At 21.8% G+C, this 27,993-nt stretch overlaps 14 protein-coding genes across 14 annotated transcripts; 5 read left to right on the top strand and 9 right to left on the bottom strand. All coding sequences in view use genetic code 6, as the record gives it.

The window, feature by feature from the left end:
* Positions 1-312: 312 nt before the first annotated feature.
* Positions 313-648, top strand: TTHERM_00016250 (hypothetical protein; the record flags this gene model as incomplete). Its single annotated transcript, XM_001008405.1, has 1 exon — positions 313-648. The coding sequence occupies one exon, from the start codon at positions 313-315 to the stop codon at positions 646-648; it is 336 nt and encodes a 111-aa protein (XP_001008405.1).
* Positions 649-1,660: 1,012 nt separating this feature from the next.
* On the top strand, positions 1,661-1,981 carry TTHERM_00016240 (transmembrane protein, putative; the record flags this gene model as incomplete). The annotated part of the gene is made up of 1 exon (XM_001008404.1): positions 1,661-1,981. One exon carries the CDS (start codon positions 1,661-1,663, stop codon positions 1,979-1,981), a length of 321 nt encoding a protein of 106 aa, XP_001008404.1.
* A 1,566-nt stretch (positions 1,982-3,547) lies between these two features.
* Positions 3,548-3,871, top strand: TTHERM_00016230 (transmembrane protein, putative; the record flags this gene model as incomplete). Its single annotated transcript, XM_001008403.1, has 1 exon — positions 3,548-3,871. The coding sequence occupies one exon, from the start codon at positions 3,548-3,550 to the stop codon at positions 3,869-3,871; it is 324 nt and encodes a 107-aa protein (XP_001008403.1).
* An 853-nt stretch (positions 3,872-4,724) lies between these two features.
* TTHERM_00016220 (hypothetical protein) lies at positions 4,725-6,014 on the bottom strand (the record flags this gene model as incomplete). Its single annotated transcript, XM_001008402.2, has 1 exon — positions 4,725-6,014. One exon carries the CDS (start codon positions 6,012-6,014, stop codon positions 4,725-4,727), a length of 1,290 nt encoding a protein of 429 aa, XP_001008402.2.
* A 1,859-nt stretch (positions 6,015-7,873) lies between these two features.
* Positions 7,874-8,224, top strand: TTHERM_00016210 (transmembrane protein, putative; the record flags this gene model as incomplete). The annotated part of the gene is made up of 1 exon (XM_001008401.1): positions 7,874-8,224. One exon carries the CDS (start codon positions 7,874-7,876, stop codon positions 8,222-8,224), a length of 351 nt encoding a protein of 116 aa, XP_001008401.1.
* A 1,766-nt stretch (positions 8,225-9,990) lies between these two features.
* TTHERM_00016209 (transmembrane protein, putative) lies at positions 9,991-10,440 on the bottom strand (the record flags this gene model as incomplete). Its single annotated transcript, XM_001471071.2, has 1 exon — positions 9,991-10,440. The coding sequence occupies one exon, from the start codon at positions 10,438-10,440 to the stop codon at positions 9,991-9,993; it is 450 nt and encodes a 149-aa protein (XP_001471121.1).
* A 1,585-nt stretch (positions 10,441-12,025) lies between these two features.
* Positions 12,026-12,436, bottom strand: TTHERM_00016200 (histone H3.4; the record flags this gene model as incomplete). The annotated part of the gene is made up of 1 exon (XM_001008400.1): positions 12,026-12,436. The coding sequence occupies one exon, from the start codon at positions 12,434-12,436 to the stop codon at positions 12,026-12,028; it is 411 nt and encodes a 136-aa protein (XP_001008400.1).
* A 3,500-nt stretch (positions 12,437-15,936) lies between these two features.
* TTHERM_000016199 (hypothetical protein) lies at positions 15,937-16,590 on the bottom strand (the record flags this gene model as incomplete). Its single annotated transcript, XM_012795704.1, has 1 exon — positions 15,937-16,590. The coding sequence occupies one exon, from the start codon at positions 16,588-16,590 to the stop codon at positions 15,937-15,939; it is 654 nt and encodes a 217-aa protein (XP_012651158.1).
* Positions 16,591-17,922: 1,332 nt separating this feature from the next.
* On the bottom strand, positions 17,923-18,477 carry TTHERM_000016198 (transmembrane protein, putative; the record flags this gene model as incomplete). Its single annotated transcript, XM_012795703.1, has 1 exon — positions 17,923-18,477. The coding sequence occupies one exon, from the start codon at positions 18,475-18,477 to the stop codon at positions 17,923-17,925; it is 555 nt and encodes a 184-aa protein (XP_012651157.1).
* Positions 18,478-20,125: 1,648 nt separating this feature from the next.
* Positions 20,126-20,614, top strand: TTHERM_000016197 (hypothetical protein; the record flags this gene model as incomplete). Its single annotated transcript, XM_012795702.1, has 2 exons — positions 20,126-20,322; positions 20,383-20,614. 2 exons carry the CDS (start codon positions 20,126-20,128, stop codon positions 20,612-20,614), a joined length of 429 nt encoding a protein of 142 aa, XP_012651156.1.
* A 1,755-nt stretch (positions 20,615-22,369) lies between these two features.
* TTHERM_00016170 (histone H3.4) lies at positions 22,370-22,780 on the bottom strand (the record flags this gene model as incomplete). Its single annotated transcript, XM_001008397.3, has 1 exon — positions 22,370-22,780. One exon carries the CDS (start codon positions 22,778-22,780, stop codon positions 22,370-22,372), a length of 411 nt encoding a protein of 136 aa, XP_001008397.1.
* Positions 22,781-23,080: 300 nt separating this feature from the next.
* On the bottom strand, positions 23,081-23,407 carry TTHERM_000016169 (transmembrane protein, putative; the record flags this gene model as incomplete). Its single annotated transcript, XM_012795701.1, has 1 exon — positions 23,081-23,407. One exon carries the CDS (start codon positions 23,405-23,407, stop codon positions 23,081-23,083), a length of 327 nt encoding a protein of 108 aa, XP_012651155.1.
* Positions 23,408-24,628: 1,221 nt separating this feature from the next.
* TTHERM_000016168 (hypothetical protein) lies at positions 24,629-25,069 on the bottom strand (the record flags this gene model as incomplete). The annotated part of the gene is made up of 1 exon (XM_012795700.1): positions 24,629-25,069. The coding sequence occupies one exon, from the start codon at positions 25,067-25,069 to the stop codon at positions 24,629-24,631; it is 441 nt and encodes a 146-aa protein (XP_012651154.1).
* A 1,050-nt stretch (positions 25,070-26,119) lies between these two features.
* TTHERM_000016167 (transmembrane protein, putative) lies at positions 26,120-26,533 on the bottom strand (the record flags this gene model as incomplete). The annotated part of the gene is made up of 1 exon (XM_012795699.1): positions 26,120-26,533. One exon carries the CDS (start codon positions 26,531-26,533, stop codon positions 26,120-26,122), a length of 414 nt encoding a protein of 137 aa, XP_012651153.1.
* Between the last annotated feature and the right edge of the window lie 1,460 nt (positions 26,534-27,993).

The raw sequence follows: 27,993 nt of genomic DNA, 5'->3' as shown, positions 1-27,993 counted from the left end.
TTTTCAAAATAGCTTAAAATTTTACATCAAGAAAAATAATAAGAAAAAAAATTTTTTTCATTAAAAAATTTACATTTTATATTTTTTTAGAAAAAAAGATTTCTTGCAAAAAATAGCTAGCATACAAAAGGTAATTTGAGCTTGAATTCTTAATTTATTAAGCCCTTCTAAAAAAGAAATTTTTTTTAAATACTTTAAAGTTAGAATAAAATAAATTAAACTCAAATTTTAAATAAATTTTTGTATTATTTGATATAATTATTAAAAAAGTAAATAAAAAAGATACTTTTAAAAATTAAAAAATACAAAAAAATGAGAATTACTCCTCTCTTGTTAATTTCTTTAGTTTCTCTCTTAGGAGTTGCTACTTTATTCACATTAAATCATAGAGCTCCCTTAGAAAAAAAGGTTAACTTAGACGATTGTTTAGCCTTAAAATTAGGTTAGGATGTTGACGAAACCACTTAGCAAGAATTCTTTGCTGTCAACTAATGCTGGGATTAAAAGGTCTCTTTCAAATTCTAAATCAATATTGATGACGTTATCTCAGAATAAACTACTAAGTGTATGTAACCTGGTGAGACTATTACTATTCCTAACATCACCAGTCTTTTCTAAATATTCGGTTTCAAATCTAGTAAATGTTGATCTGTGTATTAATGAATGATAATGCAATTTATTAAATTGGCAAATATAATTAATTAATGAATGGTCAATTTTTTATCAAAAATATATTTTTTAGCATTTTAAATTTTATTTTTTAATATTTATTTGATGAAAATAAATTTATAAATAAAAAATGCTTGCAAATCTTGAAAGAAAATAGTAAAATTAATACAAAAAATAAATTTAAATTTTCATTTTTCATTAATAATTAATTTTTAACAATTTTTTATTTATTTGTTTGTTGGTAATTCTTATTTAAAACTAAAGGATTGGTTGGTTTGTTTGTTTATCTATTAATTATAAATAAAAAGGGTGTTAGTTAAAAATAATCTTTTATAAAAGATAGATATTTGTTTTTTAATTAATTTTTTGAATTAAAGATTTAAAATAATTTCTGTTTTAGTAAATATTTACTTAATTTGAATTTTATAGTTACGATTAATACATTTTAATAATAAGTAAATAAATAAATGAGTAAGTAAGTAAGTATGAATAAACAAGCAATATTTTATCTTTTTGAAAAAGATTTTGATTTCAAAAAAATGAAAAGAGTTAATTTTAATACAGACAGACAAACAGAAACTAAAAGATTAGAAAATTTCTATTGATTTCTTATCACTTAATTTTGTATATTAAGTAAGATTAAAGAAAAAAATTACTTAGTTTATTATTTAGTTAGTTACTAATTTTTCTTTACTTTTTTGATTGAGCTTCTATTGATAAACATTTTATGTTATTCTTATTGGTTTAATATTTATTTACATTTAAATGTTTGCTTGTTTTTGTCTTTGAAGGCTTGAAATACTATTGAAATCATTTTGATTTAATTATTGATTTTAAAATAGTTGATAGAATAGGATTTACTTTATTTGATGCCTTATTAAACAATTCTTTTATTAATTAAGCATTTCTCTCTCTAATAAAGAAATAAATAATTATTAGTCTATATTTATAAAGTATTTTTTGTAAAAAATTAATTAAAAAATTGATTAAAATGAAAACTTTAACTGCAGTATTATTAATATCTTTAATTTCTGTATTGGGAGTGGCCACTATCTACACTTTCAACTCTCAAAGAAATACCCCTCTTGAAGATTTCTCTTGCTTTACTTTCTTATATGGACGCACTAAAAAGGAATTTTTAGCCTCAAACACTTGCGCTTACAACGTCGTTTTTGACTACGATGTTACAATTAATGGTAAAACTGTTAGTTAGTCAACTGGTTGTTTAAAACCAAATTAATCTACTTTAATGCCCCATGTCACAGATGTATTACAAGTCTCAAATATGAAAGAAACCTATAACTGTGTTTGAAATCATATTCTTGTTCAAACTAATTTCTTCTCTTCTTAATTAAGATTTGTATTAGTTATATGTAGAGCTAACTAGCTAGCTGGCTAGATAGCTAGCTGCATTTTAATATTTATATTTAGTCGTAAGGATTTTTATTTCAAAAAATATTTATTTATTTATTATCTTTCTCTCTCTTTAATAAATAAATGTATTAGAGAATTTTATTTATTTATTTTAAGTTTTATTTCCAAATTTACAAAAAAAACTAAATATTAATTTTAATTAAAATAAAAATTTTAACAAATTCATGAACCACAAGCAAAGAAAGAAATAAATTATTTTAACTAAAATCACTAATAATTTAAATATGAATTAAAAAAATGTTTTTTAAATAAAAAATAATGAAATTTCTGAATGATGTTAATTGAAAATTATTCTAATTACATACATAGCTGGCCAATCAATCTTGTTTTTATATAAGGAAAAAAAACATTTAATTTAGTTTAAATCTACAAAATTATTATTTTCATCAAAAAATTTTTAAGTAAATACAACCAACAACTAACTTTACGCCAATCACTAATTAATTATTGGGTTTGCTCATTACAAATTTACAACGAAATTTTTATAAATAAAATCTATCTCATAATTAATTAATTAATTTAAATATTTATTTATTAATTTATTGATTATTTTGATTATTTTAAAGATTAGATTTATTTATTCAAAAAAAATCAAGTAGGCAGGATTTTTTTAAGATAAATTAATTTAGTACGAATGACTAATCAATTTTTTAGAGTGTAAAGTAAACATAGAGGGTTTATCTGAATTAATTTGTATTATTAGCAAATATTGATTGCTCTTCAAAAACCAATGATTAACAAGCAAATAAATTATTTTAAGAGAAATATTCTTTAGCAAATTTAAATTGTATTAAGTAGATTTATTAAGAGTGAAATAAAACATTTAGATTTATTCTAAAAAATAAATATTTTTCCATAAAAAATTAATAAATACAATATCCAACTCTACATCATTCACTCAATTACTTATTTACACACTCTTTATTGGGTTATACTAATTACAACCAAGATTTTATAAATAATAAAGCAAATTAATTGATTTATTATTAAGATTATTTTAAAGGTTAGATTTATTTGAACACAGAGAAAGAAGAAGACTATTTATTTTTGTATAAAAAATAAAATATTATTTCTCAATAATAATGATTCACAAGTTAGTGTATAGAATAAACATTTAGGGTTTCCCTGAATTTCTTTTATTAACGAATTTAATTTTGCCTTTCCAAGCAGAAATGATTAGTAATATATTACCAAAATGATCTAATATCCCAAACTAAAATGACGAAGGTAATTACTTTAGTGATTCAATTTGAAATAAGAAATCTTGATCAAATTCATCTCCAATCTCCAATCGATGTAAATTAAAACTAAAAAATATCAAATGATTATTTAATCAACTTCTAATTACAGATAAAATTGAAATTACAAATTATATCTGAAAAAAAATTCATAATAAAAAAAAAGAAAATAAATAAATAAATAAAATTATTCAACAAAATTTTTGATGAACAAATTAGTTTTAATTATTTCTCTTGCTGCTCTCTTAGGAGTTGCAACTGTTTTGACCTTTAGCAAATCTTAATAATCCTTAGAAAAAATTAATGTTCTTCCTACTTGCTTAGAAATATAACTTCCTTAATCTCATTAAGATGATTTCTACTACGCTTCAAATGAATGCGTAAACAAAATGAAGTTCTTCTTTGGAATTCAAAAGAAAAACAAAGAGACAATTGATATTGAAACTCCTTGTTTGAGTGCTAACTAATCATTTAAGCTAAACTACGAATCTGGCGATAATATGTTAGATGCTTATTCTAAAGCTTGTTGAAAAAGCAGACCTACCTACCTACTTACCTTTTTATCTATTCAAAAATAATAACTTATCTATTTTTATTGATAGGTATTTATTTAGCTAAAATGTTAGTATGTATTTAAAAATATATAAAATTATATTAGCAGTTAGTTATTTATTAATTTCCTATTTATACCTAAAAACCTATTAACTAAAATTAATTTTTAATATTAACTTAAAGTAAAAAACAAATATTTTTATTTTGAAAATTTGAACAAAAAATAAATCTTATTTTTATGGGATAATTTAAAGCATTTATGATCTTTCAAAAATAAATTAATTTCTTACTATTTGCTATTTAGTTAGGGTTTTTGTATGCCGAAAAATTAAAGAATTAAATAGATTTTATAAAATTAATTTATTTTAAGTATGTAAATAAAAGAAAGATTAATCAAATTATTCATTTAATTTATTTTATTTTTAATTACTTAGAGCAAAAACACAAAATTATAAAATCATTTAAATTAATTAATTAATTTTTAAATAAATTAAAAAATAAATAAATTTGTTATATTTTTTACTTTCCATAAAACATTTTATGTAAAAGCTTTCATTTAATTTAAATTTTGTATAGCTTTTTGTTTTTTATTTATTTTTTTGTTTAAACTAACAGGTTTCATTTATCAAAATATTTTGAATTTTAATTAAAATACAAATATCAGTAAAGATTTTTCAGAAATAAACATCCAAAAAGATTTTCAGAATAATACTCATTAGTTTTTTATTGTTTTTTCTTCAACTTTACTTGGTTTTTTTCTATTTTTTGAATAGTATTTTATTGTTAAAGACTGTTTTAATATTGGAGAAAGGTAATTAGATACATAGAATCTCAATTAGCTAAAACCATGACTAATCTTGGAAGTTTTCTATAGATTTTTTTCTTATTTTAATTTAGCAAATCTTAATTTTTTAGTAAATTAATATGATATAAATTCTTTAACTTCAACAAATTTGTTGTTATACAGTTCTTATAAGTTTTTATCAAAGTTGAAAAATCAATTACTATGCTTTTCAGACTTTTTGATTGTTTTAAACTATCGAAAACTTATGGCAAATTTTCAATTTTTTAATTGTATTCCTAAGTTAAGTGTAAATATATTGCTTATAGGTTTTTAACTTATAGCAAGGATTAGGAAAATAGTCCATAATGTTCACTTTTAATAGTAATAATTCTTCTAAATTTGGCTAGATCTAATTGCAAATAAAACTTATTATCTAAACTTTAAAAAAAAGAAGACATTTATGATACTAATTAAATGTTTAATCCACTTAAGTAAACAAGTTTTAAACTATCAAGCTTGCTTAATTCGCTGAGTAAAAACTTACACTCCTCTGTCCTCAAGAAATCGCAATATAGATAAAAGTGAGTTATTTCTTTTAATTAAGACCATATTTGAAACAAAAGTTAATAAAATGGGAGATAATTCAGTTAGTATTCATTTAATTTTAGTGTCAATTTTAAAACTTTCAAGCCCTTCGCTTTTTATATTTCCTTGACTACTTCTTAAATTTTAGATTAATCATATTAAACCAGTGATAAGTTTAATGAAAGAAATTCTAAGCAATTCTTTTCATTAATACAGTTTTAAAAGTACTAAGTGCCACACACTAAACTATTTTAATTTACCTTCAACGTGAGCTCTTCTAGCCTATCCATCTTAGTTATTTCTTGCTTAATTTTTTCAAAATCATTAAAATATTGCAGTACAATATCTAGCTTTAATGATTTTAAATTCTACATTTTTGAGAGAAACTCGCTGAAATCAAAAGCATCTTTTTTGTTTGAAAAATTGCAACTAAATTTGAGCGAAACTAGTATTTTTAATTTTGATAGAAATTCAAACATTTCCTTCATTTAAAACGCTTTTGATTATCCTAACGTAATTGAGAGATGCTCAAGGCAAGGCATTTTAGAAATCCTTTTAAATAAACTATTTAGATGCTCCTTGCTTGCTGAACTTTTTGTCAAATCAAGATTGATGCTTTATACATTTCTTCTTGACCTCATCAATTATTTGTAAAGGCTTAGCTATTACTCATTTAAGTTGTTCTAGCTAAAATTTAAGTCTATAACTTTTACATCCTGCTAAGTTTTTTGAAGCTTTTAAAGTTCCAACATTCTAAAATTTATAAAAACAAAATATTCTTTGATTATTTATTTATTTGTAAAGCAATTTATCTTTTTATATTTCAGTAAAATAACAAATAAATATTTTCTGATAAAAAATCAATAAATAAACTAAATAATTATTCAAAGAGACAAATAAATCAAAATCTATGTATTTATTTATTTACTTTTCTATATCCATCTGATCAAAAAAAACTTTCTATAACAAACAAACAAACAAATTCTAAAATCTTTGTGAAAAAAAATGGTAATTTATTAATTAATTTAAACCCCCAAAAAAAATTCTCAAAAATAAATTACAAAAATTTGATAAAATATATTATGAATTCTTAAGTTGATTTGAGTTAATTAATTATTTTTATATTTTATTTAATATATCATTGATTTTTTAATTCTTCAAATTTCTAAAAAATTTAACAAAAAAGCATTCACTCACTCATAATTTCTTACTTTTCAAAATCAAATAAATAAAAAATATTTTTTTAAATTTAAAAATAAATCTAAATTAATTAGATTTTATTCTTATTTATTTATTTATTTATTTATTTATTTATTTATATATTTATTTATTTATTTATTTATTTTATATTAAGCAGTAGGGTCAATTTCTTTGTTTTGATTTCTTTTGTATTATCTAAAAATATATTAAAATTAGTTTGATATTTTAAATAAAATAATTTGATAAATATAAAACTTAAATTAAAAAATGATAAATAAATAAATTAATTTTATTCTTATTTTATTTTTTTAGATTATAACCTATTAAACATATTCAATTAAAATTAACACTAATTTGCTAAGGTCAACATTACATTCCTTATTTCCAACAAAAGTTATTTCTTTGATAAACTGGAAATCAAAGAATAAAAAAATGACAAAGGCATTTAATTCTAACTTTATTTATTTGAATTAAGACCAATATTTAATTAAAAATAAATACTAATAAATGTAAAATTAATTTTAACATAAAAAAACTATTTTTTATAGATATATTAAAAATTTTTTTGTAAAATTAAAATTAAAATATAAAATAGATTTTATTTTTATTAACATAAAAGATGGTAAATATTTATCATAAATTGAGAAAAAATTGAAAAAAGCTTAGGAGAAATTTAATATCGTAAAAAAGTAAAATTTTCGATAAAAAATAAGTATAAATAAATAATTGCTTCTAGTTTAAAAATAAAGAATTTTTTTAATTGCTTTTCTCATTTATTTGATTAGATTTCTTTATTTTGTTGCTAATAAATTTATTGGAAAAATTCAATTGCAAAATTTGTAAGCAATCATGAGTCTAAAATTAATTATTCCTTTTTTAACCCTAATTACATCAATGAAAAGTAAATAAATGAATATTAAATCAACACTTAATTAAAAATACTTAGCTACTTACTTATATTTGATTTCTTTTCTTAGTTTTAATTCTTATTTTTATATTTTTTATATTTTGGTTTTTTAATTCATTCATTATTGAATAACGATGATGAAGTAAGATAGATAGATAGAAACATTTCTTGTAAAATACATTTTACTTTTCAATAGCTCAATTTTAAAAATCTCATTTTTTATTATTTGATAAAACAATAAATTAATTTTCTTATAATAATAAATTTTAGACAAATATTTTGATCAATTAAACAAGCAATTTGAAAATTAATTGAAATTATAGTAAATAATATCGAATTAAAACCTTTTTTTAATCTGTAATACCAAATGAGTGCTTTCAAAAAATAAATCAAAATAAAATTTATTGAAAAAGGGTTTGAAAGGTTTCTTGAATTTCATAAACTTAAAATTAATTAATAAACATTAATTAAAAATAAATATTTGAGAAGATTGATAGATAGATAATGGTTGCTAAGAGTTTAATGTCATTTGTAACAATCGGCGCATTGTTAGTAATTACTACTTTATTCACAACTAGAATCATTGAATACGATGATATTACAAAAGCTCAATGCTTGAAATTAGTCTCAAATGACGAATAACCTGAATTTGAATAGTCTTTTATTGTCTAAAATATTTGCAGTTATCCTAAGGCCTTTTCTTTTTTATTTGATAATGAAGAAGGTGAGAGAATTTATGCTGTTACTAGCTGTTTGAAAAAGAACTAAACTGAATTAATAATGAAATATTAACAAGGATTTGATGTTACATTTACTGAAAGAGATTGTAATAATTTAACTTATACTGCTCATTGAATAATATATATTTCCCATTTAAAATATGGAATGAACTCTACATTTATTTATAGAAATTAATTCTTTCTTCTAATAAACCATTAATTAAATATAGTTATTTAGTTAGTTAGTTAGTTTTCCTATAATATTTTTTTAGCATTTAGTAAATTAAATTAAAGTTTATATTTCTCTATAAACAAACATAAAAATATCTTTATTTATTTATTTACTAAATTTTTTTTTATTAAATCAATATTTAATTAAAAAATAATTCATTTAAATTTTCAACACTATTTCAATAATTAATTAAATAAAAATGGATGGATGGATGGAAATACCCTACTTCAAAGTATTTGTTTTGTTTATCTGCATAAGTAGGATTTCAAACAAACAAACAAACAAACTAATTTTATTTTTTTAGCTTATTTTTAATGAAATTTATCAAAAATTACCACTAAAAAAACACTTAATTATTTTACTTTCTAATTAATGAATAAGTTTTTATTTATAGAAACATATCGATGTCAATTAATAAATTAATTATATCCTATCATATTTTTATTAATTAAATATCTCAGTAAGCTTAGTAAGCCTGCAAAAACTTATCATTCAACAATTAAATTAAATATTAAATTCATTTTAACAAAATATCCTTCAGCAACACAACCATGATTTAGATAATAAAATTAAACTGAAAATAAACTGTATTAATTAATAGTGTTTTTTTAAAGAAAATATCAAAAAAATCATTAAGATAACTTCAAGTTATTTATTTAATTTTTAAAAAATTCACTTTAAAAATTTAAATTGTTATAAATTTAAATAAAAATATTTTCAAAAGAATATTTAATAAACTTTTAAAAATTAACTAAAATATCAGTTCATATTAAAAATGCACTTGCGTCAGAATAAAAAAATTTATAAATCTAATAAAAGATTTTTATTTTGCAGTTAGTGCACACACTTGAACACTCACTCACTCACATACACACACTCTCTTTTTGATTATATTTAATTTAAAATAAAAAATTCATTTTCTTTTATTTAAAATATTTCTTTATGAATAGAATTAATGTCTGTCTATCTAGATATTTTAAACACTTTTTTAAAATAATTTGCAATAGAATAAAAAATATATTTTTAGCAGAGATTAAGCTATTTATTTAATTTTTCACATTAATTAAACATTCATTTATCAACTCAAATAAAGGAATTTTTTTTTTTTTCATACATTGATGAAAATATATCATTAAATTTATATTTTTTTCTGAATGAGCTTGCTTACTATCTTAAATATTATGTGAAAAGCTAGCTATAATATCAATAAAGTGTTAAATTAATAAGCAAAAGTGTCTAGATTCAATCAATATATTGGATTTAATAACTTTTATTTGTGTACTTTGCTTTTAAAATACAAAAACATGAGTTAAATATTATATATATTATGGTGATTGAAGATTTAGTTAGTTATAGAGACAAATATCAATGAAAATGCATAAAAGTAAATTTAATTATGGTAATTCTCTTCTTAATTAGATAACGAAGAACAAAAATTATTAAATATGTATGTGCTAAAAAGAATGGAAAAATAAGAAAATATTTTAAACAAAATAAATAATCCAAGTTTTAAAACAAACAAACAAACTATTTTTTAAATTGCTTATAAAATTAATTTTATCTATCAATCATTTAAGCAAATAGATATATGGATAGATATATATCTATATATCTCACATTTTTTTAATTCATCTAGAAAGATAATATCAATTAATTTGTTAATTAATTTGTCAAACAACAAAATTTATTTGATTTGCATATGTTTCTTAGTATCTATCTATTTATCTGCCTTAATTATAAAAATACTAGTGTAAACTTAATTCAATTTTCTTATTGATCATTTAAATGAATGTATGTACAAAGACTTATGATAATCGTCTCACTATTCTCACAAATATCGTGGCATCATGTAGATGCTTTTGTTAGCAAATATTGACCTTGCTTTTTTTTGAACTGTCATTATTTGTTAATTTGTTTGTATTTTTTACGACATACAGCAGTAACATCAAGAAAGCATAGATTATATACATACTTTCTAGTAGAATATAATTTCTACAAAAAGCAAGCCATTTAATTTTCAGAAAAGTAAGAAAATAAAATTTCTTTTATCCGATTTTCATTTTTGCTATCTGTGAAGTCATTGATCTGAAGTAACATATAATATTTTCTATTTATTACATATTCTTCTTATTTCATCTTTTCTGAATCTCTTTCAATATTGTAAGAATCAATTATAATTTTTCTTTGATGGATATGGTGAAATAAATAATGTGAAAATCATCCAAACCAAACCAGAAACCATAATTAACTCTTTATTAGATATGTAATTATTCAATCAGTTTTTGCAAATAAATTGTAAGATATTGATTAAATGTCCATTTTCCTTTGAGTATTCTATTTGTATGTAGAAGCTCTATAGCTGTATATATTTAACAAATCTTTTAATACAAATAGTATCATAAAAATCAATAGAATTTTTGTATATAGTCAAAATATTCTTATTTTGTTTGTTTGTTTGGCGTAATAAATTTCAAAGGCAGGCAAAATTAAAATAATAATTGCCTTTTTGGAAAATAATTTTTAATGAAAACGATAAAAAAAATAAAAATGTATTTAAAATATTTTCAGATAGATGTCCTTTTATAAAATTATATGAAAAAATTCAAGATTAAATGTTAATTTTTTTTATTTATTTACTCATATAAAATATAGTTAGATATAAAGATATATGTATGAATGAATGAATGTATATAAATATATATGAATGAATTAATGTAAATATAATGGTAAAGTTCTAATTTTTATGACAGATAGATACCCTCAACAAACATATTTTAACAACATAATTAATTTGCTTAGAATATTAAATAAATCCCTATTTCTAAATAGATTTTTTGATAAACTTCAAAACTCTTTGTTTGATTACTAATTAGTATGTATTGTATGTCAATCCTCTAAAATATTTCCTGTTAAAGTTGGAAATAAGAAAGAATTCTTCTCATACATAATCTTTAAAGATAAAAGTAACATTTTAAAAAATGACTCTGCATACATTTTTCAACTCTCCCAATCTCCTTGAGCTTACGTACCTAGTCTGAAACCAGAATTTTATTCAATTTATTTATCTCGCTGTTTTTTTATAAATTCAATTTTTCGATTTCTTTATGCCATTATTCCTCTCCATTTGTAATTAGCCACTGTTCTTAACCTAGACATTATTTAAGTTTTAAATTTTATGTTGTTGTTATTGATTATATATTTTTTTTATTAATAATTAAGGAATATTTTTTAGCTAAAGAAAGAGCACAAAGCAATTTCAAAGAATAGAAACATTTCAAGTTAATGATTTAATAATTAATTAGTATAATTCTTAAATCATCAAGCTATTCTTGAAAAAACCTAGAAATAAATAAATACCATATTCCCTCGCAAAAAAATAGACCTAATAACAAAGGTAGATCAAAATTCACCCAAAAATTTTTTCTTTATACCTCCCTTGCTTGATTTTACCGAATAACCGAGGGCCTAGGTAAAAGGGAATACAGTAAATAACTTGCATCAAAAATAAATACAAAAAGTTTTTTTATAAATAATTAACTAATGTTTTTTTCAAAAAAATTTTATTTTATAAATATTTATTTTAAAAACCTCATATTAAATAAATAATTTAGTTATTATGTAAAACAAACTAAATGATTCCCATAATAAGAAAACATTATATTATATGTGTGTATTATATATTAAGTTAATTATTAGAGAGAGCTCTCAGAATCTTTCTCCTCTAATTCTTCTAGCAAGGTGGAGATCCTTGGTCATAATAGTAACTCTTCTAGCGTGGATAGCGCAGAGGTTGGTATCTTCGAATAAACCTACTAGGTAGGCTTCAGCAGCTTCTTGGAGGGCAAGGATAGCTTGTGATTGGAATCTGATATCGCTCTTCATTTCCATAGCAATATCTCTGACAAGTCTTTAGAAGGGGAGCTTTCTAATAAGTAAGTCAGTAGTCTTTTAATACTTTCTGATTTCTCTCAAGGCAACGGTACCAGGTCTGAATTTATGGGGCTTTTTGATACCACCAGAGATGGGGGCAGACTTTCTGGCAGCCTTGGCAGCCAATTGTTTTCTAGGAGCCTTAATACTAGTTGACTTTCTAGCAGTTTATTTAGTTCTAGCCATTTTCTTTTCTGTTTTGTGTAAATTATTTTTTTGTTTTGATGAAAATTTTTTTAATTTAATTTTATTTTGTTTTGAAAATATTATAAACTTATTTTCAAAAAAAAAGAGTGTTTATAATAAAGGAATCACCATTTCTATTCCAATTATGTAAGTTAATCAATAATATATGCTTAAAGTGCTGTCGATAGTTAATATTATTGTTTCTTTCCATAGTAATCAAACTATGTGTATATTTTTATTAATCATCATTCTCACATACCTACCTCATCCATAATTCATCCAATTACCAATTTCTCAACTCCAACATCCCTCGCTCCTCCCTCATACTGAATACCAATTAATTAATTTCTTTATTTACTAAGTTAGTTTGCTATTTAGATTGTACTCCTCATTACTCGATAACAAACTAAAAAAATATATCAGCTAAATAAACAAAACACCTAAATAAATAACTAACTAACTAACTTCCATTTTCTTTATTTTTTTGAAATTCATTTCTCCCCACCCCTATCATATCAAACAAGACCGGATTAGACTAGACTAGACCTACATTAATTTGTTTATTCATAAGTCAAGAATTATTTTTTTATCACTCAAAATGCAAAATAAATATACCAATATTCATTGTATTCTTAATGTTTAAATCTCATCATAAAATTGGTTAAAGTTATAATAATTCCTATAAGCAAAATCTTTTAGATTTTTTTCTTAATAGCCTCGTTTTCTTTGCTGAAACTCCCTTGTTATAAAAGCCTACCTACCTATTTATGTCCCTACCATCTATATAAGATAGGTATTTTAAATAGTAAAAGGTAGAAAAATTAAATTTAAAACTCAGACTTCCACTCTCATTTTTCTTAATAATTTGATAGTAAGTAGTAAAATAGTTAACCTAATAAAAACCCATTTTATTGACTGTTAATTTTTCTTTAGAAATGCATTTGTAATTAATAGAATGTTTAATTGATAGAAATATGAAAATAAATCTTTTTATAAAAATAAATGAAAATTTAATGAAATTTTGTTAATTTATTTAATTTATATGCACAATATTTTTTATTTTGTAGTCATTACACACATTTAACACTCATACATACTCTCTTTATTAATTATTTTATTTAAAACAATTCTTTATGAATAGAATAAATTTTTATTTAGATATTTGAAGAACTTTTTTAAAATAATTTTGAATTGAATAAAAAATAAATATATATATTTAGCAGAAATAAGCCAAAAATAAGTTATTTATTTATTTAATTTGCCACATCCATTAAGAATTTATAAACTCAAATAAGAAAATTTTTTATTGTTAGAATTTCATATTATTATTATTTTGTAATTTCAATTAGAAGATCATTTTTTCATTATTTTAAACTCTAGTTTAATAGGTTATACATTAAATAATAATCAATTATTAACAAATCATTATAAATAAATGTAAGTTGTTTCATTAAAAGCATTATTTTTACTTTTTATAATTAAAAAATAATAATATTTTATTTTTTTTTGATTAAAAATATTTTAATAATTTGTTTTATAAAGAAAAATAATGAGATGGATCATTTATCAATATCATTCAATTTTTTTTTTTCTAAATGAGCTTGCTTGTTATTTTAAATATTAAGTGAAAAGTTAGCTACGATTAATAAATATCAAGAAAGTTTTAAATTAATAAACAAAAGTTTGTAGATTCAATCAATATATTGAATTAAATAACTTTTATTTTTGTATTTAGTTATTAAAAAACTAAAACATGAGTTGTATATATATATTATGGTGATTGAAGAGTTAGTTGTTTACTGAGACATATTACTTAAGTTTGATTGATTCATAAATCATAATTTAAATCTCAAATTATTATTTTAAATTTTAACCTACCCCATTTATATTTAAATTAAGTAATATTTTTATTTTTTATTTTCAGGTTCAAGAAAATTTCTATTTCATGAGATATCCTCTATCCATCCATTCATCTTATTCTAAAATATATCACTTTTCACTTAATACGTCACAAAAAAATCGTCTAAACTGTGTAACTCACAAAACATATTATAAAAATAATTATCTGAGATCGTTTAAAGCCTTTTTTACATAATCTTTCTTTTTTCATATTTAGGTTTTTTCAAAATTTCAAATGACAAGATCAAAATAGACCAAATAAAAATTTTATTTTTGCATCTTTCTATTTTACATGAAAAAAATGTTTTAATAAACATTTAATAATATTTTCTATCTAGTTTTTAAAAATTTCATCATTAAGGATTGTAAAAAATATAAAACTTTTTTTTTTAATGATGAAAATTAATCATTTAATGAATGAAAGCCTGTTAATATTAATGAATAAAGATAAATTTAATAATGGCAATTCTCTTCTTAATTAGATAAAGATGAACAAAAATAAATAAATTAAGCTTTGAAAAGTAAGAAAATATTTTAAACAAAATAATCAAATATTTAAAACTATTTTTTAAGTTGTTAAAAAATAAAGTTTATCTATCAATCATTTAAGCAAATAGAATATATCTCTATGATTTTTTAAATCTTCCAGAAATACAATATCAATAAATTTGTTAATTAATTTGTCAAACAGTAAAATTTGATTTGATTTGTATATATTTCTAAGTATCTATCTTAAATATAAAAAAGCTAGTGTAAACTGCATTCAATTTTCTTATTGGTCATTTAAATGAATGTAAGTACAAAGACCTATGATAATCGTCTCACTATTCTCACAAATATTGTGGCATCATGTAGATGCTTTTGCTAGCAAAGATTGACATTGTTTCTTATTGAACTGTCATTATTTGTTAATTTGTTTGTACTTTTTACGACATGTAGCAGTAACATCAAGAAATCATAAATTATATACATACTTTCTAGTAGAATATAATTTCTACAATCACCAAACCAATTAATTTTCAGAAAAGTAAGAATATAAAATTTCTTATATCCGATCTTCATTTTTACTATCTGTAAAGTCACTGATCATGTAAATAGTAACAATATTTTCTATTTATTGCATTTTCCTCCAATTTCATCTTTCCTGAATCTCTTTCAATATTGTTAGAATCAATTATAACTTTTCTTTAATAAATATGGTGACATCTATAATATGAAAACCATCCAAACCAGAAACCATAACATTATTAACTCTTCATTCGATATGTAGTTATTCAATCAATTTTTTAAAATAAATTGTTAGATATTGATTAAATGTCCATTTTCTTTAGTGTCTATCTATCTATTTGTATTTAGGAGCTCTATAGCCGAATATATCTAACAAATCTTTGAATACAAGTAGTATCATAAAATCAATAGCTTTTTTGTATTTAATCAAAATATTCTTTTTTTGTTTGTTTGGTATTTTGTTATATAAATTTCAAAGGCTAAGTTAGAAAATATTTGCTAAATTGAAAAATATTTTTTAATGAGAAGTAAAAACAAATAAAAATGAATTTAAAATATTTTCGGATTTCCTTTTATAAATTAATATGAAAAAATCAATATAAATTCAAGATTAAATATTAATTATTTATACATTTACTCATATAAAAATATAGTTAAATATGTAGATGTTTGTTTGCATGTGTGTATATAAATATATATGAATTAATGAATGTAAATTTGAGAATAAAATTCTAATTTTTATTACAAATATCCTCAAAATATTTTTCAAAGTAGTTAACTTGCTTAGAAAATTAAATAAATCCCCATTTCTAAATAGCTTTTTGTGATAATCTCCAAAATTTGTTGCTTGAATATTAGTATAGTTAATCCTATAAAATATTTCCTGCTAAAGTTGTTGATAAGAAAGAACTCTTCTCATACATAGTCTTTTAAGTTAAAAGTAATTTAAAAAAATGACATTGCACTGGATTTATTTCAATTATCTTAATCTCCTTAAGCTTATTTACCTGGTTTGAAATCAGGATTGTATTCATTTTTTTTTTTCGTTGCATCTGTATTTTTTTAAATTAGGCTTCTAGTAATAATTTTTTTCCTCTAGCCAAAGTTTTTATCCTAGGCATTATTTAAATTTTGAATTTTCTATTGTTGTTGTTGAATAAATAGATTTTTTATTAATAATTAATTATATGAATAATATTTTGTTCAACAAAGGAAGAGCACCAAGCAATTTCAAACAAAAGAAACATAACAAGACAAGTTAGTTATTTAATAAATAACTAGTATGATTCCTAAACTACAAAGCCATTTTCAAAAAACAATAAATAAATAAACAAATGTCATATATCATAGATAAATATAAACATATTTTTATAAATAATTAAGTAATGTTTTTAATTATAAATAATAATAGATAGTTCAAGCACAATAACTCTTAAAACATTAAATTATTAATTTCAATTAGTTAGAAAAGAATTATCTAACAAATATTAAAATTGTTATAATTAACAATTATTTGAAAGATACACTCATACAAGTATAAATAAATGCATATAATAATATATTTTTATATCATCTAAAACTAACTAAATAAAAATATTTAAAATTATTTATGTCTAACTAATTAATGCTTCTCCCAAAATTTAAAAATTCGATTTATACTGTGCATACATAATTATTTCTCTTTGCGAAATCAACTCTGATATCAGTGAAGAATGATCATTTGAAGCTAAAATAACCTTTTCAATAGATGCTAATATAAATCATAAGTTAATGAGATATAATTATCAAATGTTTTTATTGTTTTCTATTCTTAATAGATTTCTTCACCATTTTTTGTAAAATTAAGTGTTTTTAGCTAGCTTGACTAAGAGATGAATATGAAAAAAAAAGAATTTTAACATACTCTGATTAATTGATATAAAATTAAACCTTTATTTTTATTTGCATTAAGTTTATTATGAATAGTAGATATTTAATGAAAGAGTAAGCTGCAAAGGATATTTATTAATTTTTAAAAGAAATAGGGATAAGTTAAACAAACAAATAATTTAAAATATTTTTAATTAAAATATTAAAATTATTATTCAAAGAGATCTTGATCTAATCAATGGTGTTTATTCGTATTTAAAGATGCTTGTTTATTTATATTAATTTAATGAAGGAAATAATAAATAAATAAATAAATAATGAATGAATGAAAACAGGAAAGTAAGTTTGAGTTATCAATATGTAAAATTAATATACTAAAATAAATAAATAAGGTAATTTAGATTTGCAAAAATTCTTGACTGATTGTTTATTGATGAATTAATTTAATAATTAATTATTTAATTTGTTTGTTTGTTTGTTTATTTTTTGCCTTTGTTTTGTTTTTACTTTTTTATTTGCTTACTTTTATATTTAATTTGCGCTATTTCTTATAAATTTGTTTTGCAAGTGATTTTAATTATCATGTATTTATCAGAATGTTGGTTTAAGACAAAAATAATTTAATATAAATTTAATAAGCTTTATAATGATAAATGGGAGACCTCTTCCTTTATTTTACAATCACTATCATTTCCCCCTTTTTTCATTCTTCAATTACATTCCAAATACGCCATTTTAGTATTTTCTATCAATTTTTATTCAAGGGATTCACAATTTACTGAAAGGAGTTTACAAAATAAAATAATGAAAAAGAATACCATCGAGCTTTAAAAATGGCGTATAAATTGAAGAATCACTAGGGTTGTTCTAATAAATGACGAAAGAAGAAATTGTTCTAATAGAAAATGGTTTTTTAGTTTATTTTTTTAAGATTTAATAAAAAAGCAAGCAAAGTAATATAGAGAGTTAATTATGATTGTAATAATGGTTTTATAATTAATTTATGCAAAACATAAAAATGAATAAATTAATTAGTCTGTAGACTAATCAAATAGGTGACGGCGATTTACTTGACTTAATCGTATAGAAGAAAGGGACAGGAAAAATGATCTCATACACAAAATTTATCTTCGAAAAATGACTACTTATTATAATGCTTCATACATATTGTTATCAAAGGTAAAGGAAAAGAAAAGTGAGAAAATTGACAATGAATAAATAAATTATTTATTAAAGCATATAATTTTTGTAGAGGCATCAAACATTCAGCATCTATGGAGCCTTTATAAAAGAAAATTAAGTCTAGTCTAAGATCAGGAAGTGAGAGAATATAAACTTTTTTAAAAATGAAAAGAGGATTAATTTTCATAAAAATATTTATTCTTATTAAACACATTATAAGAGGGTATTTATCAATCAATCAATCAATCAATAAATAAATAAAGTATGTATGAATGAATGAATCTACGAATTTATGTGCCCATGCATATAATTTTTTGCATATTTAGATAAATGTTTTTGTGAAATTTCTTTTTATTTTTAAAAATGAAACAAAGAGGAAAATTGACAAAAATTAGAAAATAAGACGAAAAGCAAAAAAGAAAATGAAAACTAGAAAAATATTGATTGATTGAATAATAAATTTATTGGCTGCTTGTTTATTTGCTAATTTCTGTAGAATAGGTTTTTGTAGAGGTTTGTTTGTTTGTTCTAAAAGTCAAATGAGCAAACAAACAAATCAATCAATCTATGAATTTTTTTGAAAATAAAAACAAATTTCAATTGGTATTTATCTTTGATCAGAAAATAATACTTTTTTCATTTTACTTATTGAGATTAACTTTGGAAGTTGCTTCCTACATTCCTTCTTTTCTTTTTATCTTACTTCCTTCTTTGGTTGCTTGCATAATTCTTATTAAAAAATATATAAATAAAAAAATTTTTTACTTACTATCGTTAGTGTTTAATAATTTAAATTATTTACTTCATTATATTTTCATGTATTTTCAAATCACCAATCTTTCTTTCTTATTTGATTTCCAGTACAAGAGTAAAATAAAGTTAGCATTATTCAATTAGTTTTTTTTTTCATAAAGCAAACCTTTTACAATAATTATTCCATTATTTAATATTCATCTTAGCAATTCATTTTCCTAATTTTTGCATACAATTTGAAATTTTTATCCAGTTAGCATTGATTTAAACTTCTTTTATTGCTTTTTTATTTCAATTTTCACAGACAGATAAGCGGTACTTAAATTGCTAGGTTATTAATTTTAAATTAATAATGATGTATTTCTTAATAAAAGCATAGATAATCTTCTTAATAAAAGCATAGATAATCTTCTTAATAAAGGCATAGATAATCTTGCTAAGTAAAACGAATAAATATAAATTAATAAAGAAAGCTATTCAAAATAAAAGCAATAATATCCACTGCTTGCTTGTTTAATATTAAATAAACTAAAATACGAGTAAATTTATTTATATGAATTATTTAATAGTCTTTTAAATTTTTCTAAAAAAACTAATTATTAAACTGCAAATATTTGGCTTTTTTTGTAAATATCTATCAGACATAGAGTTAAATTAATGGAGGTTTCATCGTATTTCATATAATGATGACAACGCAATCATTCTTTTTTATTTATGGATGTCTGAATAAACTTTTCCAAGAAAGCAAAAAAAGAAAAATAACTAATTTGCAGACTTCTCCTAAATACCTTTTGTTAATTGAATTTGAATTTAATTTGAATTCAATTCAATTCAATTCTATTTTAAAGGAATGAAAAACTGTCTTTATATTTTTTTTAAAGATTTATTGGAAAATGAGAAGTATTTTATAACTAACGAACAAATAAATAAACCATTCGAGGGGGTTTAGAAAGTAGAAGATATAAGTAGATAATATATATGTACTTCTTCTTTGAATTTAATAAAATTAATACAAAGTTTTAATTTCAGAAAGAAATCAAATGCAGAGCTTAAGGAAGCTATTTTAGAACAGAGAGGAAGTTGAATTTTAAATTTATTTTAAATAAATAAAGTATTCTTTTTATGATATAATAAGTATATGAGTAAAGATATATTTCTTATTAAAATATTAGCAGGTAATTTATTTCTAAACATAATATATGTCATCAATTTTCCAAAATCTATCTTATTAAAAGGGAAATAATAATCTATTACAAATATACAAAGCACTTAAAACTAATGGATAATAAAATGCCTTAACTATTTCTAATTCTGAAGATTTTTAAATTAAAGGATAAGGATATTAAATGGCTAATAAAAATCAGACAATTAATTAATTTAACTATGAGTAAACAAGCATCACTCTAAAGAAGTATTTATTTGTCATTTGTTTTATCTAATAGCCAGATAAAAAGAAATGATTAATGAGACAAACAACTAGAATGCATTTTACTGATAATAATATCATCTATTTTTTCTTTCTTTCTTTTTGGAGTTAGATTGATACTTGATGAAATGATGATAAGAAACATGAGCTTTGCAGCAATTTTAAATAAATTTATTTTTAATCAATGAAAATAATTGAATGTGTAAAGTATTTGAACAAGCTTAAGGGAACTTTTGCTATTTAGAAAGCTTCATTTATCATTTTTGCATGTTTAAAATAGATAAAGAAATATATATATATAGATAGCAATTTACTCTTTCAATAAAATTATGTTTTTAAAAATTAGGATAGGCGGGGAAATTTGTAATTTAAAATAGTAATAATTAGATTTCATCTATATAAAATAAATAGTTCACCATCCTAGAAATAAGGGATAATTTCAGAATATGAATTATCTATTTTCATGCAAAGGCTAGTTTAATTCGTTTTTAGATAATTGAGTCACAATATTAATTTGTAATTGTATTTTTTTTTATTTTTTTTTGCTTGAAAAAAACTGAAATATTCATTTTGTAAATTTTCAGAATTCGTAATCATTTTGTGTAACTAAGGTTTTTGAAATTGTTCAAGAAAGGTAATTCATGATGCTTAAATTTAAGTAATTTTATGATATAAGATTAATTCATAGAGATAAGTGATTTAGGTTGAGATTGAGATGCAGGAGAGCTAATTATATTAAGTGTTAAAAAAGAATTAATAAATTTATTGCTTATCTAAGTAGCTAAAAATATATTTTTATCGCTTTGTTTGATTGATTGTGAGCAATAACACGAAAGGGAAGAGTAATTACTAAAAGCAAAAAATCTAATAAAAGGCTATTTTTAATAGTAAATTCAAAAATTGGATATTCCTATTTTTAGTTAATTAGTTAATTAGCTAACTAGCTAGTTAGTTAATATGCTCATGAATGAGTATGTGTATGATGGATTTTGAGAAAGAGAGATAAATAAGAAAGAAAAAACAATGAGATTATGTTGCTTAATATCAAAGAGAAGAAATTAAATTATTGATATTAAAATTGAAAATTATTTGTTTGCTTGTGTATCTGTCTGTCTGGTTGTCTTTCTATTTATATTACATTTAAATTAAAAAGGGGGAATTTATTTAAATTAATAAGAAGTAATAATGATAAAATAGAATGTAAAAATTAGATGAGAAGGATTAAATATATGTTAATGAATGAATGAAGGAATTAAATATGTTTGATTGAATTTTTTGGATAAGCTTTTTCAATTGAAAGAGATGATTAGCAATAAAATTAAGATTATACATAATATATATTTATATATATTTTATGTGATTTGATACCACTAATTTAAATTTATATAAGAGTGTATGAAACAAGTAATTGGAAGATGCAGTATGCAAGCTGTTTTTGGCTCAATGCGTTTTAATAGTTTTATTTATTTATTTATACATAATTTATTTGTCAGGACCAATTAATTACATTTCATGCATGTATGCATGTTGATTGGCATATATGCAGTCTTTATATTAAATTAATTAATAAGTTAATCAACCACCCATGTTTTTTCATTCATTCACTCACTCATCAATGAATGAGTGAATAAAGTACTTGATATAGAGTATGATTTTATGTATCCGTATGAATCAATGAAGTTTATTTATAATCAAAGAGAGTAAAAAGCATCAAGATGCAAGCTGCATTCCCATAATAAGAAAACATTATATTATATGTGTGTATTATATATTAAGTTAATTATTAGAGAGAGCTCTCAGAATCTTTCTCCTCTAATTCTTCTAGCAAGGTGGAGATCCTTGGTCATAATAGTAACTCTTCTAGCGTGGATAGCGCAGAGGTTGGTATCTTCGAATAAACCGACGAGGTAGGCTTCAGCGGCTTCTTGGAGGGCAAGGATAGCTTGGGATTGGAATCTGATATCACTCTTCATTTCCATAGCAATATCTCTGACAAGTCTTTAGAAGGGGAGCTTTCTAATAAGTAAGTCAGTAGTCTTTTAATACTTTCTGATTTCTCTCAAGGCGACGGTACCAGGTCTGAATTTATGGGGCTTCTTGACACCACCAGAGACGGGGGCAGACTTTCTGGCAGCCTTGGTAGCGAGTTGTTTTCTAGGAGCCTTAACACCAGTTGACTTTCTAGCAGTTTATTTAGTTCTAGCCATTTTTGTTACTGTTTTGTGTGAAAATTATTTTTTTAATTGCTTTTTTCAAAAAACTTTGAGGTTTTTTTTTTTGATTAAATTTTTTTTTAATTTAATTTTGTTTTGTTTTGAAAAATATTATATTCTTATTTTCTAAAAAAAGAGTGTTTATAGCAAAGGAATCACCATTTCTATTCCAATTACGTAAGTTAATCAAAAATATATACTTAAAGTGCTGTCGATAATTAATATTCTTGTTTCTTTCCATAGTAATCAAGCTGTATGTATATTTTTATTAACCACCATTCTCATTTACCTACCTCATCCATCATTCATCCATCCAACTACCAATTTCTCAACCCCAACCTCCCTCGCATCTCCCTCATCCTTATTTACTGAATACTAATTAATTAATTTCTTTATTTACTAAGTTAGTTTGCTAGTTAGATTGTACTCCTCATTACTCGATAACAAACTAAAAAAATATATCAGCTAAAAAACAAAACACCTAAATAAATAACTAACTAACTAACTTCCACTTTCTTTATTTTTTTTGATATTTGTTTCTCCCCACCCCCACCATATCAAATAAACAAGACCATACCAGACTAGATTAGACTAGACCTACAGGTTAATTTGTTTATTCATAAGTCAAGAATTCTTTTTTTATCACTCACAATACAAAAATAAATATATCGACATTCATTGTATTCTTAATGTTTAAACCTCAATCCATTTCTTCATTAAATTGGTTAAAGTTATAATAATTCCTATTAGCAAAATCTTTTAGATTTTTTTCTTGATAGCCCCCTTTTCATTGCTGAAACTACATTGTTATATAAGCCTACCTACCTATTTATGTCCCTATCATCTATATAAGATGGGTATTTTAAATAGTAAAAGATAGAAAAATTGAATTTAAAATTCAGACTTCCGCTCTCATTTTTCTTAATAATTTGATAGTAGCAAATTAGTTAACCTAGTTAAACCCCATTTTATTGTGGGTTAATTTGTCAAAAGACATGCATTTGTAATAAATAGATTGTTTAATTGATAGATAGAAAAAGACTTCATAAATTTATATGTCCATTCATTTAAATTTAACTTTGAATAAAAAAAGTAAATTTTTAAGAATATCACGAACAACCATTGCATAAAAATTAAAAAATATTATTTCGCTCATATTTCATTTTGAATAGATAGGCAGACTACAACATATTTACAAATATACACACTAAAAAAAACAATAAATAAAAAACATAGAGAGAAGAAGCAATTGTTAATTTCTTCTAGACATACATATATGCAAACATACTCTCTTATTTTTTAGTTAACCTAAACTGATGATTTGAAAGTGATTAAAATCATTAATACAGCTTGTTTATTTTTAATAGTCTATTCCTTCTAAATCATTTTCCCTAAACAAAAATAAATCTTTTTTTCCTCATAATTAATAAATAATTAAGCACCCCTCCCTACTTTCATACTTTCTTCAGTTTATCAATTTTTAAAATTTTGAATATTTTAATTGATTAAATTACTTACTTACCTCTTTCATATATTTATTTATTTTTAAGTTAGTCCGACCTTTTTTTCCTTTATCTTATTGAAATACTTTTCAAAATATTTGAGCTTAATCTCATCTTTATTTCAAATAATCATTTCCAATTTTCTCTCTGTTGTGTTTATTAACCAAGATGATATCCATTTTTATAAGAGATTTGCTCATACTGACTAATTGCGAATTTAAAATTTCTGATTTAATCTTTTTAATTCTAAAAAACTGTACTGCTGTAATTTTTGACTTATTGGTTCAAACATGCATTTATTTAATTGTTCTGCTTGCTGCTGATATCTTTTCAAAATTAATCACATTTTCAAATCAAATCTATTTAAATTTAGAGACGCAAATACTAAATTTTATGTTTGTCTGCTTTTATAATAGAATTTCTATAAATGTTATAATTTTTTTTTCAAAATGGCCTCAAATTTCATTTTGAGAGCTTTCTCCTTCATTGTGATTTTATCATTTTATTTTATAAAAAATTCTACTGCTACTATTACAAAAATGCTCCATTTTAGTTAGACCCTAACATAGATACAAAAGATTTTTATTTAAGAGATCGAAAGCAACAAAAGAGAAGAAAAGTCTAAATTGTTTTAATTCGACACTTCTAAGAGAAAATGGTAAGGAAGAAATTAGGAGGGTATTTTTTTATGCAAAAAGAAAATTTTTTACTCTTTTACATGTTTTTTTGTTTAGTTTTTATGCTCAGGTAAGCTAGCTTTTAGGGTGGATGTGCGTTTCATAATAACCCGTAGGGAAATACAAAATCTTGAAAAAAATTAAGAACTTTATTGATTAGAGTAAGATGCTATATATTTATATTCAATTAATGCTATCAAATAAAGGAATAGATTTCATTCATTTCGATCCTATTTAGGCTGAAAATAATAAGTTTTTAACCCTCAGCAATATTGAAAAAGGGGATATTATTTTACTTCTATTTTTCTGCTCAGTTGTCTATTTAATCTACAGAATTTGATGTTGAGTATTAGCCATATTTTTAAGCGTTTTTATCTATTTCTTTCATTAATCTGAAAGTATAAATTACAAGAATTAATGAACTCTTTTAATATAAATAAAATACTATCTATCTTGGCTTTTCAGATAAATGAACTCAATGCAGAATGTCAAAAAATCTTTAATAACTGCTGAAAATTTAAAAAATGGATGATTGTTTGTGGGTGGAATGACTACTCTAATTTTAAAAAACAAAGAATTTTATTGTAATCTGTCAATGGAATTTAAATAAAACTAAATATGGATTAATTGAAAATAAATTAAAAGTTTATAAAGATAGAAGTATTTTTTAAGTGAATTTAGACAATGGATGGAAAGAGGCTGAGAAGAAAAAAATATTTAAAATATGAAAGGAAGAAAAATTTTAAATTAACAAATAATCATAAATGAAATAAGCTTTTTCCTCAAATTAAAAAATATACTAGAATCAAGAAAATGAATGATCAAGCATTCGCTCAATATTCATTCACAAGATGGTAAAAGAAAAAAATCAAAAACTATTTTTATAAAAAAGTCTGCTGAAAATATGAAGCAGAGGAAAAAATGAAGAAAACCAAATTTATGAAAAATTAAAGCGAGAAAAAAAAATACAAGGAGATGGAGGAAAAAAATTAAAAAATAAAAAATAAAAAATGTGAGGAAAAATGAGCTAAACAAAAATTAATTTTTAAAAAAAGAGAAACAATGGGATATTTTTTAAAAAATTGGAGCACAAAGATGAAACAAAAAGCAGTAGAACGTGATTTTAAGAAAAAACAAAAAAATGATGAGTCAGATCAGAGAGCTTTAAGATTTTTATATTAGTTCGTTTGAAAAATGGATAGAAAGATAGATTAACATACACTCAAACATAGAGACATGCATACATACAGAGAGATAAATGAAGATGAAGAAGAAATAAGATAAAAAGCAAAATAAAATTGTGAAACATCATTAATGAAATAAATAAGATGGTATAAGTTTAAAATGGATAAAAGAGAAAATAGTTAATGAAAAAGTAAAATAAAAAGGTGGAAAACACACAAACACCTAAAAATTTTATATGTTTGTTTAATTGATTGATATATTGATTGCTCGGTTGGAGGAGCTTCACAAGAGAGCCAACTGCGGTGACAACAATGAGCAAAAGCAATAAACCTCGCAAACTACTATTTAATAAATAAAAGTAATTTCAATATTATAGAAATCATAATAACATTTCAATCTATCTATCTATCAAATAATAAATAAACAAATAAACAAACAAACAAACTAAGAAAGAAAGAAAGAAGCAGTGAATTAGCTGAAAACAATTAAATAAACAAATAAATAAATAAACTAAAGGAAAACAAATAAATACTTAGCAATTAATTTTCATGTGAAATGCATTGATATTACTTATATACATTCAAATATTAAATATTAAATTGTATAAGTAATAAGGTTAGTTAAATATATCAATCAATTAATTAATTAATTAAAAAAAAATTAATCAAATCAAAAACAAGTGAACAAAATAAATCAAAACAAAATTAGGGCAAACAAAAAATAGTAAAAAAATAAAGGCCTTAATTTTATATATAAAAATCAATAGAATAAATAAATCACTTGTAAAAAACAAATAAAGACAAAGCATTATTTCTTTCTTTCTTTCTTTCTTTCTTTTATTCATTAATTGACAAACAAATAACTAATTTTAATTATTTCTTAATCAGAATTTGTTTTTAAGGTTCAATCAGTAGATTGATTGATTAATAAATAGATCTAAAGATATATTTATTCATTCAATTATATATATTTGTTTGTAGTTTTAAATCACATTAATTCACTAAATAATTATTAAATCTCTTTAATTCTCGCACCTAATTTTTCAAAAGTAATAAAATCTTCTCTGCCTTAATATAAACATCTAATAATTATTGTTCAGAAATTTTGGCATATAAAAACCTATTTTCAACGAAGTAAGTATCGCATTCACTCCTCACAATCCATTATTTTTCTATCTAAATAATTCATTTTTAATACCAAGTCCATTTCCGCAAAGGTCTTAAATTTGCATTTTACTTTTTAAACTCTATCTTAAATAGTTCTGATATTTACTTACAAAATATATTTTTGGATTTGTCTTAGTTAGATAGCAAGAGCTGTGATCATTCAATTATCATTATTATCATTATCAGCATCATAATCATTATTTTGAATTACGTTTAAATGAATTCTTTTCAGTATTTATGAATACTTAGCGCGGTAAGCTTAATAAACGTGTCTTAAGTGTTATATGAAAAATATTTTATCTATTTGCTAAGTTGACATTTTGCTTGCATGTTTTTGTATAAATAAACTAATCTAAGATACCTCGAAACTTAAAAAAATAAAACTAACAAATAGATAAATAGATGTTATTTGCGTTATTTTAAAATTATAAGAAAAAAAAATTAAAAAGTTAAAAATAACGTTAATACATACAACAAAGCAAATTTGGATAAATTTTGTCTATAATTGCAATTATCTGAAAATATTTAAAAATGTGTTTTAAGAGTAAGATAAAGCAATAAAATAATAGCGATTTTATCTATTAAAATAATGAGTAGAGTCTTTACATTTATTAAAATTGCTTATTCATCAAGAAATGTAATTTGGAATTAATTTAATTTCATTATCTCCGAATAGA

This window comes from Tetrahymena thermophila, assembly GCF_000189635.1.
Source record: "Tetrahymena thermophila SB210 genomic scaffold scf_8254803, whole genome shotgun sequence".
Taxonomy (NCBI): Eukaryota; Ciliophora; class Oligohymenophorea; order Hymenostomatida; family Tetrahymenidae; genus Tetrahymena; species Tetrahymena thermophila.
The sequence above is the reverse complement of the archived record's forward strand: the minus strand, read 5'-3'. Positions and strand labels throughout refer to the sequence as shown.